This window comes from Aptenodytes forsteri, unplaced genomic scaffold (assembly GCF_000699145.1).
Source record: "Aptenodytes forsteri isolate BGI_AS27 unplaced genomic scaffold, ASM69914v1 Scaffold241, whole genome shotgun sequence".
NCBI classification, from domain to species: Eukaryota; Metazoa; Chordata; class Aves; order Sphenisciformes; family Spheniscidae; genus Aptenodytes; species Aptenodytes forsteri.
In genome coordinates, this window is record NW_008795252.1 from 2,851,080 (window position 1) to 2,865,637 (window position 14,558).

At 44.6% G+C, this 14,558-nt stretch overlaps 1 protein-coding gene across 1 annotated transcript; it reads left to right on the forward strand.

Annotated features, from left to right (window-relative positions):
* The first annotated feature begins 4,907 nt into the window (after nt 1-4,907).
* Nucleotides 4,908-14,247, forward strand: LOC103898658 (aldose reductase-like). The gene is given in 12 exon segments (XM_009278972.1): nt 4,908-4,973; nt 7,333-7,443; nt 7,445-7,501; nt 8,184-8,300; nt 8,966-9,043; nt 10,431-10,553; nt 11,309-11,415; nt 12,227-12,308; nt 12,781-12,809; nt 12,811-12,862; nt 13,309-13,391; nt 14,208-14,247. Coding segments are annotated over 12 exon segments (945 nt in total).
* The last annotated feature ends 311 nt before the right edge of the window (nt 14,248-14,558 follow it).

Consider the following 14,558-nt stretch of genomic DNA (forward strand, 5'->3'; position numbering starts at 1 on the left):
CCCCCCGGGTGTATCGTTTGTCACCAGGATGAGGAATTTTCAGCCCATTCGTCTTTGGGAATGCGTTACAGTCTTTCTAAAGCACCTTGCAATGGGTGAGTAAGAAAACCAAGTTCCTGTCTGCTTTATCCAGCACTTTGCGTATGTGAAGTAGCTGAAAGATGGCGCACTTCCGGAAATTGAGAAGTTAATGGGTTAAGAGGCTGACAAGACATTTCTAATTTGATATAAAGTGAAATTTAAAAACAAGCTGTGCTTATGAAAAATGCCTCAAATGTGTCATAACCTTCCAGGTATATCACCCATCAAGGAAGCAATTGCTGAGACATGTTAAGAATCTTTTCAGTCAGTATCTCAATGAAAAGTAGTCAATGTTTTTTGAATAAAATAGCATGCGATAAATTCCCTAGAAAACGCGTCTTGTGGATTATTCTCGGTCTGTTTTTCCTAAGCACTATAAATGCAGGTGGGAGGCTAGAGGCCACATGCACAGAGGTTGTATGCTCAGATTAAGTATTCAGGCTAGAGCTACTGCTAACGTTTAGCTCCAACAGCAGAGGAAATGAGGCTAAACCTTCCCTGGGCACTCCGCCCTCGTGCTGGAGACACAATGGGTTTATTGTCAGGTTTGCTGTCACGTGAAAGCTTGTTTTGCTTCCAGATCCAGATGGGCCACGGAAGGAATGGGAGGTGTGCAAACTGCTTTGCATATAGATTTAAAAACTCTGCCCGACCTGAGCTGCTTTTGCAAAAAGTCACCTTGGCTGCCTCTGCGTCCACGGCAAAGATCAGTCGTACGCCGGATAAACTGCCCAGGGACGACTTTCCGCTAAGTGCATGGGATTCAGTGCTCGTGTATCGATATACCGTTATAACACGGAGACCAGCTGCAACGTGGAGTCCGTCCGCCTCGCCCCAGGGCTGGCTACAGAAAAGCACCACCTGGATTTCTGCCAGAAAAAAAGTTTCTGCCACAGCAAAGCGGTCGGGATTATTTGTCCTGTGTTTGAGCCACTGTGCGAAGGAAGCCTAGCACGGGTAGCGAGGGCTTCGAAAGGCCAGATAATGCCAAGAGTACGTGTGCGGAGAGATTATTGTAGGTCTGGGTAACTCTTCCTTTCCGTTTTTTGTTTGTTTTGGGATTACCGTGTCTTAAGGGAAGGAGCAGTAGCAAAATACACATTCTCTGCTTCACCTCTGACAGACTCCTCCTCAGATTCAGATATTCCCCACCTTCAAGAAACACATAGAAAAACAGAAAAAAGTAAATATATATAATATATATAATAAACATATCACACACATAATCTTTATTATAATCTCTAAAATTTCAATATGTTGTAAATCCCAGAACTATACATGAAAGTAAAAGAGAAATAATTTTTCGATACTTTACTTCCAGTATAATTTTAATTTACAAGAGTCACTTATCAACTTGTTATCATTGGTATTTACACAAAAACGCTGCACGTGAGATCTACGTTTAAAAAAAGACCTTCAAGAAAGGACCTATTCTAATACGGATTGAAAAACATGGGTTGATAAGACTGTAGTTACTCTAAACTACAATGAAATGTGTAAATCATATTAGGACTTAGCATTGCAGGTAATTTTAATAATAATGGCTTTACTGATACTTTTGTGGATCACGATAATCTGTTGTGTCTGATAGATTCCAATAGTGAATCCTGTGACGATATTCCTGCAGGGAACGGCAGTAGTTTTAAGGCATCAAAGGCATCTTCTTCCAACAGGTTTACCCTTTGCTAAGCAGATTCTCTCACCGGCAGTCGCTGCCTTTTTGTCCTCACGGACACGTCTCGGTCTTGACTCGGCAGCCTGGGGTTCAAACAGTGCCTGCGGCAGCCCCCTGGGGACAGCTTCAGTTTTTGCCCTCCTGGAAGCCAGCGCTGGCCCTTCGCTGGCCCCCAGTGTTTCCTACAGCACTGCCTTTCGGGCAGCTTCGTCTTACTGGTCTCCTGTACTTAAAGCCAAGTTTCTGGTCCTGCCCTGACTGAGGCCATACTTCTCCCAGGGAAATTTTGGTGATGTCAAGCCGGGGCCAGCTTTGCCAGTAACATCCATGCTGGTATTTCTTCTGGCAGCACAGCTTGGGCTTGAAGCTGTGAGCAGAGGGCAGCACTGTGCACGAGTGCACAGTGCAAAGAGAAACCTTAAACAACCTTTCGAAGGTATTTTACGAAGCAATTCGGTTCTAGAAGGGAACTATTTAGCTCTGACTCTGTGCTGTTTCCCATGTGGCTGGCTTGTATTTTTCCAGCTTCAAGTTGGCAGGCTCAGCGCTGTTTGCACCTGCCTGTGGAGATGTGCCCAGGAGTCACCAACACTTTAGAGAGCTTCACAGATAACAAAAATTTCTGAGATATATGAAGTAAAAAAACTGGAAGAGAAATGCTTCTGAGCTAAATCTACCTGAATTAAAGAAAAAAGTCGTAAGTGCTGTGAAAAACTGAACAAGGACTTAAAAATAAAGGCAAAGTGAATGAAGACCTTCACAGAGGCTTAAGAAATACCCTGAGCTAATGATTGTTTTCCTAAAATAGACTAACGACTGAAATTTCTGCGGCCGGTTGAATGCAGTTTGATTCAGTATGAAAATGAGCTTTGCTGTGCGGGGGATTGCCGGAGCAGCCAGTGGGATAACCCTCTCCATGTCTGCCTTTGTGATGGGCAGAGCGCAGGTCGAGGAACCGGGAGAGTCCCTCTCATTAGGGAGGCGGCTACACAACACTGAAGGACAAGGGACACGACAGCTGTACTGGAAAGCCAGCCTGTTGTTAATCGACATTAGTTTCTGCAATGAGATGAAGTGAATTTCTTCCCGTCCTTGGTTGCAGACCAGCTGTACAGGTACCTCAGCAGTCTCTGTGACCAAGGCATCAGGTGGATGATGCAGAGAGCCGTGGTCATCATATATCTTCCCTCTACGCAACCCGTTTTTCTCACAGATAAGGAGAAAACCACATAAGTGCATCAAATCTCCACATAGCGCACTGAACAGTACAACCGCTGGTTAAACCTTGCTTTCATTGCACAACTCAGGCAGAAGAGGATTGATCTTTTTGACGTCAGAAATAAAATTAAAAGGGTTCTCCTTTGGCTTGTCCCAGAGCTGCAGTGATATGCGCATCTCAGTTAAAATCCTTGGACGGGGGGCTGAGGTGCCCATGATCCAGGCCAGCTCTGCCTCCGACTGCTGGGGGAAAGGCCAGGCTCTAGGACGGAGGAGCGAGAAGGTCTGCGGCGCAGAGCCATGCGGGAAAGGTCAGGCTGCAGGCGGAGGGGGCTGCTGCTGGTTGAGACGAGCGCGAGCGACAACCTGAGGATACAAGAGGAAAACTACCTGACGTGAAAAGTTATGAAATCCTAAAGAAAATCTGGTGCTGGAGGACAAAAGTTTGGTACCGCTGGGGACCTGTTGTAGGAAGCAGCAGGGTGGACCCTTGGCCACCTGATTGATGCCTGCTGGCCTGTGGGGGCTCTTTGGGTGTCTGCCCTGGGAGTGCTGAGCATGCTGATGCTCAGCCTCTCAGGCTTTGTCGACTTTTATCTGCGTCAACTTCAAAACAATGCTTCCAGGTTGGGCGTATTCTGCATGCGGGGTCTGCACGCGGTAAAAAGTGCCTGAACGAAGTGACCTGCCCCAGGTCACTGGGCATTTGAGACACTGCCTGTTGAAACGTGGTCCTACCCCGGGGCTGGTTTTGCCTCTAACGGGCAAAGAAATGACAGGACAGGAAAAGTTCGTTAATGGCTGGATAAACAATAAATGCTTACCACTCATATCTTTAAAATGAGTTCTTGCAGAATTTTCAGCAGGGCTCTGAAACCAGGTAGCACGCCAGCTCCTTCTGGCAGGACACGGGAGCCTCCAGGCTGGGGTCAAACCCACTCTGCATAAAAACAAGAGGTTCTGGATTCTTCCAGAATAGGCTTCTGTTCCTACTGAGGGTTGTAAAACTGTTTTTTCAGTTTATGCAGAAGCTTTTCAGTTGTGAATGGTAAAAAATCTAATGTAGGTCAACAGCATGCAAACAGAAAAGGCCATAAAGTAGCAGTAACACAGCGTCAAGGGACAAGACACCTGAAGCTGTTTGGCTTCTGAAAAGTGGGTATCGAAACCGACGCAGTGGCTGCTCCAGGAAACAAAAGTGTGCCGTAGTGTGTCGTTAGTGATCATCGGTCTTGCAGATTAAGTAGTTCTGATTTTGAAGAGTCGCACAGAGCTAACATGATGGATCTTGAAAAGACAAAGCTTATTTATTTCTTAGCTCCTCTCTGAAGTCAGGAGGGCCCTTCCTTAAAAGGATCGTGTTGTCCCTGTGTGTCGCAGCTCGTGAGCACGAGCCATAGGCTGCAATGAGGGCAGCGGAGGGGATATGTATAATACGGGTGCCCAGTGCTGTGGGGATGAAGCAGCGCTGGGAATTTTTTAAACAATGATCCCACCTGCGGCCAGAACTGTGCTTCCTCCTGAGACAAACAGCTTTGTGGCTTCCTCTGGTGATATGTTCGGGAGCAGACAGGTGAGATGAGAAATGGTTCTTGGGGTGTGTGCAAACTCCTCAAATACCACTTTTCTTGCAGAAAAACAGAGACTATGAGGTATGCAAAAAGCTGCAACTTCAGTCAATGCAATATGTGCAACTGGCATGATGAGCTCACTCAACAAATTCACGTGAGGAGCCCGCAATCAGTTTTGAAATACTCCAAAGGGTAAGATAAAGGCAAAATCCCTGCCTGCTCTTGCTTATTATAGCCCTTCTGCCCGTATTTGCCTTGTCCGCAGCCAGTCAGCAGGCGGGAGGGAGGGGCAAAGCCTATTTAAAACTTTTGCAAGGGGCTGCAGCCTCTCCTTGCCTGCGGTGGCTGGGAGGGGACCACGCATGGCCACCTGCCTGGAGCTGCCCACCCGCGCGAGGATGCCCATCCTGGGACTGGGGACCTGGCAGGTACCTGCTGGAGCTGGGGACCTCCCCTCGTCCCCGTGCCTCCGGTCACGCAGGTGACACCAGGAAATTGCTGAGAATCGCGGTAGACTTTTACAGCAATCTCCTCTTCAGGTCAGGAAAATGCAGCAAATCCTCCGTGCAGCTTTTCTTGCCTTTTGAAATATTTCAGGTATTGCAGGTATTGACACCTGTCCTTCAGGAAATTTTTTAAGTAAGCGAGCAGGTAGTGCTCACTTAGTGCAGGTAGTGAGCAGGTAGAAGGAGATTTTTCTTAGCTATGGAAAAAAATTACATACTGCAAAAGTAAAACCTTCTGCCTAGCTTGTTTTTCTTTGTTTCTTTGCTTTTGGCACTGGGTATTAATATCCCAGCATGTCATGTAGGTGTCATCGTTGATGAGTGCATGTAGATATAGGAACTTAAGTGGCAATCAGTGGATTTGGAAATGGGAATTTATATTAACTCCTTAGAGACTGAAAAGAACTCATTTGTATGGCAGCAGATGAGTACGTAGCACTTCGCAGGAAAATAGTTTGGGTAGGTCTTTACCTGCAAATGCTATATAATGGACTTTTGGTAAGACAGAAGATATAAGGATATACTGAATTATAAATGTAAAAGGAGTCTGGAAATGAGCTGAAAATTTTAAGAACGTGAGCTTCTTAAGAAAGAAAAAAATAAATAGTGGATTGTCCCCTGGATTTGAGACTGGAAATGAAAGATGTTGAATTGCAAACTGCCAAGTCCATGAAACACTGTCCAGTCAGCATAAAATTATCTTGAATTATTCCTGCTATATTTTTTGGTCAGCTACTGCTAATCATCACATAACTTATGCACAAATGGGGCTGAGTTTGTTTAACCCTTTCGGTCTTGATTGGTCTGATGACAAAAGACACTGAGAAGCCTAAAGTAACTAAGTCGGCTTTAAAAAAACAAAGCGTGCCTTGTGTGGGGCCCCTTAGAGCACCGACGCTGTGATGGACGAGCTCTCTGAAGGAACCTGTTAGGACACCAACAGGAACCGGTTAGGACTAAACAGAAGGAAAATTTTGGAGACATGATCCCTGCCACCACGAAAATCTCGTGTTAATGCAATGAAAACATGGCCCAAACCCACTGCGATTACTTAATCAAAGCTATTCGATCTCAAGGTTCCCACAGCAACTTCAGCTGCGACTCCCTGTGTTTCGGTGCGGCAGTGGGGCCTCTCCTGTACCCAGTCACTCTGCCTTGAAGTCCTGTTCAGTGAGCGCCATGTAAAATGAAGCAATGGATTATTTTGTCTGAAAAACATCTCGCGTTACAGAGTTTTGTGTAATCACAGGGTATACTGTCACCTTTGCTCTCCAACCGACTCCCTCCTCCACCCAAAAGCGATGCAGATCACGCCCTGCTGTGGTGGTTTTTTTTTTTTCCCCAGGGAGCACTCGCTCCTGCACGGCAGCTTTCCCATGCCACAGCAGCACCCAGCCATAAGGTACTCTGTAACGCCCGTCGTTTGGCCGGTGTGGCCATTAGCTTGCTTCCCCATGCCGCCCTAGGAGCTGCGGCGTTCACGCACAGGAAGGGGTGGGACGGGGAAAGGGGCCGCAAAAAGGAAAACTGGTAAAACTTTGAACTGCCTATTGGGTTGTGTGTAGCCTTGTGGAAAAAACCGCTGCAGTTTCTATGTTTTTTTTTAATTTAAGTGAACCAACCGAGCTCCCTTCGATTGGAAATACTTGGGGAAGTGAAATCATTAAAAAAAAAGATGATGGGTGGGCATATAATGAAGTTAAAAGTAGGAGGTGGTCGCGGTTTTGAATCATGTTTCTGTTTGAAGTGCCATTTTCCAGAATCGGTATCCCGTCATCAAACAACTCTTCAGTGTCTCCAAGCCAAGAATCTGAAGTGATTTGCTTTGCTATTAAATACCAGGTTTTGTATTTTACCCAGGAGGTGGCACTGTCCGTAGTGTTTTGCCATCCTCTCACCTCCCTTGTCCTGTGTCAACAAGAGCCGGCTTGTTTGTGTGCAGGACCAGCAAGCTTTCCAGAGGTGATTCATTTCCTCATGTCACCAGTATCTCATACTAAAATTGCTTTTAATTTCTGGACAAATTAGAACTTATTTCGAGATAGCCTGGTGTCCAAATGTGAACGTTCAATCCTTAGAAAAGGGCAGATCAGCTCAGGCAACTCATGAGTGACTCCCATGGCCAGTTCCAAAGGGCTCATTTTATTCCAGAAAACTAAACAAAAGCAAGATCCAAACTGGAACACCTCATTATTTGGGGGTTTAAAGTCTCCAGATTTGGAGGACAGCAAACTTCTTTTTCTGCTATTTACCGAATTACTGACTTTCCTTCTTGTTTCAGTCTCTCCAAGGAACAGCAAGAGATGCAGTGAAGTTTGCCATCGATGTTGGGTACCGCCACTTTGATTGTGCCTACCTGTACCAGAACAAGAGTGCGATCGGGGATGCACTATGAGAAAAAAAATGAGGAGGGGGTTGTGAGGCGAGAAGACCTCTTTATTGTCGGTAAGGTGTGTCCTTGGATAACTTGTCCCACATGAGGCCAGTTCCCAGGAGGAGAGACAAGGTCCCAACCTGCAAAGTGCCGAGGGATGAAGCTGGTCTGGGAATTAACTCCTTTCTGTCAGGGCAAAGCGTTTTGTGGATGAAGGGAAGGAAGAGGTCAACTCTTGAAAAAAAAAAATGGCTTGATTTGAGAGGGATTTTTTTGTAGTCCATATCCATTGTCAGCCATGGAGACAGGAACTGAGGCTGTGCTCTCAGTTGCTTCTGAGATAGGAAGCAGGACTATTGTATTCGTGGTCACTCCCGCTGAGCTGCCGGCCTCAGCCTGTTAACTCCCGTATGTTATGTTTTGTTTTGTTTTTTCCCCCAACAACAATGGTAGGAAAAATAAAGTAACTTCTATCTGCTGGAAGCTGGCGGGTCGATTTTCACCAGTTTTGCTTTTCTTCTTTGTTTTGTTTAATTGTTGTACGAATTGTTGGAATTTTAGAGTATCTCATTCTCATTTTACTTAACTGACAGTACTGCAAATAAAATAAGGTGCACAAAAGTGGCACTTCCTCAAGATGAGGAGATGTGCCATATCGTGAGCTGCTTCTGTGTCTGCACCGTGTGTTTCCCTGCCAGGGATGCTCTGTGGTCGTGAGGCTAGGAGAGCAGCTCCCAGGCTTTGCGTTACCCCCGCAGCCGTGGTCCACCTTTCACGGGAGATCCCTGCTGAAGGAGGCATGCCAGAAAACACTTGCTGCCCTTCAACTGGATTATTTGGATCTCTACCTGATGCACTGGCCCATGGGATTCAAGGTATCGAGACTTTAACTCCTGGGAGCCATCTGTCAGAGCTCCGCCACTGTTTCCTTTGGGTCTGGACATGCCCTTAGTCCTCTCTAATGAGGAGTGTTGTTAAACCTCATTAGGACATAATGACAAACCTCTGCACGGAGTGCCCTGGAGGAAAGGTAAGGTCATGGCTGCTTAAGCTAGGTCTTGTAGTACCAAAAATCACCTTATTTTACCCTGCACAGCATTTCCGTGTCATGGATCAAATTACCATCCAGATCACATTCCTCTTAAAGTCTGGGATTTGGCTGTCATTTGCTTATCCAGGATCAAATGGTTGTGAATTACTTAGTTCCTATTTTTCTCTTCTCTCTCTAGCCCCAGGTTAAATAAATCCTCATTTCCCCGTCGTGTCACATCCCTGGCCTTCCCCCAGCCTGACTGAGGCACATAAAAGTGTCTGCCCTTCCTCTGCCTGCAGGACAGGTTCTCAAGAAGCAGATTTTCATGAAGATTACTCTATTCGTACAGATTACTGGTTTTGGCCACCTCTCTCCCCAACACAAACATAGGCTGGGATATCCAGCGTGTCTCCAGCTCCACTCGCCTGTAGAGTTTCTAAGTAAGTGATTTCTTTAACTACTTACAATTCAGCCTACCTTAAACTCGCTTTTCTTTTGTGATGATAGGCAGGAGAGGAGCGATTTCCTGCAGATGGAAATGGCACGATCATTCCCAGCAATACAGATTTTCTGGATATGTGGGAGGTACGGTCATTGACAGGCTGAAAAAGCCTTGCTGGTTTGAAATAACAGCCTGAAAACTTTAAGGTTTCCACTTTGGGAATCGTTCTGAGAGAATCTCCAATGTGAAGTATTCCAGATTGCGGATTTCTCTGGGCCCTTGGGCTCCTTCTTGTGTTACTTTGCCAAAATCGAGGTATTTTTATGTCTACTGCTTACTAAAGCGGCTGGGTGGGCATGGCAAGAAGAAATCTTTGACTGTGTGTGTACCCTGCAGTGGCTTGAGCTGACATACACTGTCGCTTCAGTCCCCGCACCACTCTCTGGTGGCTCATGCTCATGCCTAGTTGCACCCGAGCTGTCCAGACCACAGCAAAGCCAACATGCCTCTGCCAATGTACCCACAGCATCCAAAATTCCCCCTTTTAGAAAGTACTGGAACTCGCTCAGAGTCTATCGCTAAAGCTGTGTGTGCAACGCAAACAGGCATGAACACAGGCTGTGTGGGAGACAAGACTTGGGCGCAAGTTCAAGTTTCTGCTTGGCTGATGGTTTGGGCTTCCTTTCCCCTCCACCCCCACCGCTGCTCAGCATGGCCAGGTCAAAAGAGGACGAGAGACTCACCAGAGTCAGAAGAATTCACTGATGCTTTTTCCCTTCTGCCAGATGAAGAATATAGCAGATTTGTGTTGCTCATTTGAAGGAAAAAAGTGGACATTTCAGGCTGCTGCTTACGATAGCAACTTCAGATAAAAATCATTTCTGCTTTGGAAGATGTCCATCTTGTGCTCTAAAGGCTGGTAGTAGATGATTTTCTCTTGTTTCTTTTCTGCTGGAGGTGCCAACCTAATTTGGGCTGTCTAGCTGTTTTATTGTTTGCTAGTGTGAAAGAAAATAGGTGGTGGTGGGGGAACACAGCACTGATACTATACTGCCACTGCTAAATGGTACATCTCCCTTGGGAAATTGAGCGGCGTTGATGGTCAGGTATCCTGCCCTAGCTCTCCCAGAACAGCTCCTCGTCGAGCCGCTCTGTTCCAAACGACAAGCTTTTTACTATGGGATAATTATTTTGTTAGCTGAGGAATTATCCTAAAAACACCTTTTCTTTTGGAGCAGGTGGCCTACTTGGGGATAATATTTCAAAATAATTGTATTCTACTGAAATAATCGTAGTGTAATAATTGTTAATCTTGAATAACGCTGTTATTTATTTGTATGACGACACATGACATGAGTGCCTGTGTCTTTGACCAGGGTCCCACCGTTCGATGTGCTGTACTAACGCCACATCAGAAGAGGATCCCCAGACATGATGATTTTTACCACTGAAGTCTTTGCACAGGCATTTTTTCCACATGAAAAAAAAGATCTTAATTCAATAGCAAGTCTGATTCTGTAGTGTTTCTAGGCTATGGAGGAGCTGGTGGATGCGGGAATGGTGAAGGCCATTGGAGTCTCCAACTTCAACCACAAACAGATAGATCGGCTCTTGAACAAACCAGGCTTAAGACACAAACCTGCAAATAATCAGGTAAATTGTTCTCAAACTCATCAGCACTGACATGACACCTGTCTGGGGTGTTGCATTTGATGGAACATCTCTGGCAGTGAAATAGCTTTTATGTCAACGCTGTGCTTTTTGATACCCGTGTGAGAATACACCTGTATTTGGCTAAACCATAAAGAAATGAAAAACATAGGACATTCTGTGCCCTTCCTTGCGCAGGAAGCTGCAGTTACACAAGCCCACGGTGCTCCTGGGTTAAAAGTCCCACCCTCACCTTTCTTCTGACTGCAGCACTGAGCTCATGCAGGCTGAGAGCTGAGCTCCGCAACGGAGAACGTGGCGGGGCTTACCCTTCCTCTTTCCTGCAGCCCCCGTGCTTGTCCCAGGAGCTAAGGAAAAAGAGGCTGCGTGGATAGGGCCAAAGCCAGGCTACGCTGCTGGGGTGAACAGGTAGGACTGGATGACGAGAGTTGGGTGCTTCAGCTGGATGTAGACAACTGGACCTGAGAGCCCATTCATATGGGGACTGTGAGAGGTCGTGAAAAATGAGGCAGGCAGCTGGAAAGAGAAACTAATGTATGAAGATCGGGCCTTGTGGAGGCAGGGTTGGGAAGAAGGGGAAACGATCTGAAATACTGGCTGACTCCCTTAAAAACCCTGTAGCTGCAAAAAGAACAACCTTTTCAAGGCTGATGTGGGGCTTGGTAGGTCACCATAGTGATGCTAAACCTTGAAGTACCTTCTGCTTCTGAAGAAACCTAACGTATTTTTGTTTGTAGATTGAGAGCCACCCCTATCTTCCTCAGGAAGAGCTGATTAAGTTTTGCCAATCCAAAGAGATCTCTGTCGCTGCATATTGTCCCCTTGGAGCGCCGAACTGGCCATGGTAAGAATGCTTTGTGAGACTTCTTTCTTAGACGTAGATTGGAGCCAATACAGTAAACCAGTCTTAGGATGTGGATAAACCCTCACAGAGTAAAACTGATGTAATTAGAAAAATATTTACTCATTTGTTAAAAATGAGACACACACAGAAACTTCTCTCATTCTTATTGTGATACTCAGTCCAGTAATTCATATTCGTGCTGTTACTGGAGTTTCACATTTAGTAGAAAAAGGATCAATTGGTTGGTGAAAGTAGTGAAGATTATCCTTAATTGAGCCTGGGTGAGCTTATTAAACATGTAAGAGAACTTCTGAACTAAAAAAAAAACCCCAAAACAAAGCAGCACATGCTTATAAAAATAGCAACTTTGCAGTCCTGCTGAGACAAATGGATTATGTTTTTAAATGGATGACTTGAAGAAATTTTGCTTTTACTCCAATCTTCATGGCTTTCTCTGACCTGGGACAGGGTGGTTACCAGAGCAGCTGTGCTTGTGAAGGACATGACAGCTGCTCATTCTCAAGATGAAATTTTCGGGATCTGGACTAAGGAAATTCCTGGCCTGATGCCATGCGGGACTGAAATGTGTTACAGTGACCTGTTATACTAGAAACAACAGGCCTCTTCTCATGTGCCACCCTGCAATAAAAGGAAAAGAACGAAGGCAGGGACTGGAGCAACAAGAAGATGGTGAATTAAAGTGTGGGAGATGATGCTTTCTTATCATTTAAATAATATTCTTACACTACGGTGCTCGAGGGAGAAGACAGTGGGCCATTCAACTGCTGAAGACTGCTTTTTATTCTCACAGGTCCAAGCCTGAGGATATTTCCCTTTTTGATGATCCCCAAGTTAAGGGAATTGCACTCAAGTACAACAAAACCCCAGCTCAGGTTAATACTGGTCATAGTATTTTCCCTGGTGACGTGTATTTTTCCTGCTTGTGCTAAAGTAACTATTTACAGAGGTATTATGGAAAGCTGAGTTCCAGCTGTGTCTCATACGCACTGTAATGCTTTAAAAAAATATTATCTCTAACACTAGTTTTAATGACGGACAGAAGATTACCAATGGCTTTGGTCTTTAGTTGGCACGCTAGCCACTTCTACACAGAGCATCCCTGGCCAATCCTGAACTCTTGTTCAATGCACTCCCATGCTGTCATCTCAACTTCAGAGATAATCAGATAATGATTAAATGAGCTCATGTAATAATTAGGAAGGGTTTACTACAGTGCTTTTCCTATGTGAGCCATCTCTGATTATCAGTAGAGCTGTTCTGTGTAACCATGTAGGCACGTATGTTTTTCGGCTTTCAGAAGACAGGCAGAACTTCTCAGCTGTAATTCCCCATCTGTTCCTGCAGGTGCTTATCCGGCTCCAGATTCAAAGAAATGAGTGTAATTCCCAAATCTGTCACTCCACACCGTATCAAGGAAAATTTTAAGGTAAGAGCGTATCTTACAAAATTCTTAATGGTGTTAAACGCTTACACAGAAAAGTCCACTCTGCCCGCGGAGCAAAGTACCCCCTTCATACTTAGAACTGGGAAAAACCTTTTGTCTGTCAGATACCATGTAGGTTATTCCTTTATGAATGCAAAAAGTTACTTTAAAAGTAAGGAGCCGAGTCTCCTTCATTAGAACATGTCAAGTAAGAGATATTAACTTTTCCACCTTGTGATACAAATACGATGCAATTAGACCCCACCAGCACTGTAACTTTATGACATTTTTTCATTGTTCACCACAAATGTGCATCCATTGCACGCTTCCTAGCGCTTCAACAGATACAACACTTTTCTACTTCTCTTTTTGGTATTCTTTCCGCAAATGAACTTACACTTGTCTTTTTGCAAACTGAAGTAACCCAGCTGTTTGGGACCTTTATTCAGGTGTTTGACTTTGAATTGGCTCAAGAGGAGATGGAAAACTCCCTTGCTTTCAAGAAGCGGTATCACATCTGTGCATTAAGTGAGTAAGTACCTCCCTCCTCCTCCTCCATGTTTTAGCACGATTGGATTATCATTGGATATCCTCTTAACAGACAGTATTTGATAGCCCCACTTAAATAAAAAGAGAGGGAACCTTAGCCAATACCTGGTCACATCCGTATCTGCTGGAATCCAGCATGAGGGTTTATTAGAGCACTGCCCGTCTTGTACAGGTTGGTAGCACTGGGATTTCTGCAGGTACGTTGTGTGTTAAGATACCTTATAATGGATGCATACCAAACTGCTGTCTGAAAATCAAAATCGGCTGGAAACTCCAAAATCAATAGGCGGCATTTTTTTGTTTTGTTTTCTTTGACTACTTTTTATGAGAGACAGTCAGTGTAAATAAACTCCATTTTAAGAATGAGAGTTGTAAGTTTTTTTGAAGTGAAAAGCTGTGCCTATGTATTTATGCCAACATTATTAAGGCAGCATCTAGATAATAGAATGGCTAGATACAGACTTACCAAGATCTGCAATTTATTCTGTTTTCCCAGGTTACCCACTTATCTAATCGCATCGGAGTTCAGAAGAGAGCGGTTTAATATCGCAGGGAAGTTTGGTGATTTCAGCTAAGCAAAAGATACATTATCTTTTGAGAACAAGGTCACTGGTACATGTGAAGGTTACAGAGCATTAACTTCCACTGCCCTGCGTAAACTAAGCAGACTCACGTTAAGAGTTTTTACTGTAGTTCACAGTTTTAGTTCTGCAGAGCTTTTGTCAGGGGAAAAAAGCTTTTTCTTCTTAGCCTTAAGACTAAATCTTTAAAATATTTTAATCATACTCTCTTTTTCTAGATGCAAAAATCATAAGGACTATCCTTTTTTGGAAGACTAACATAGGCGTCATCTCCAGATCCTCCAGGGATCAGGACTGTATATCATTGTTTCAAGCAATTTGTAACACTTCATGTGTATTAAATCACAACGTAAGTGGGATATGTATTACAAGATGGGAGAACGTAGCTCACAGGCATTCTGAAGAGTAACCTTTGAGCATGCATGCGTTTGCTTCCCTTATTATCAACCAGTTATATCAGTCCTTTATCTGTATCTTCGCTCTGCTCTTATTGTAGCAAAATTCTCAGTTGTAGCAAAATATATATTCTCTTATCATTTAGTAATGATAGTTAATGAAGTTTAATAAAC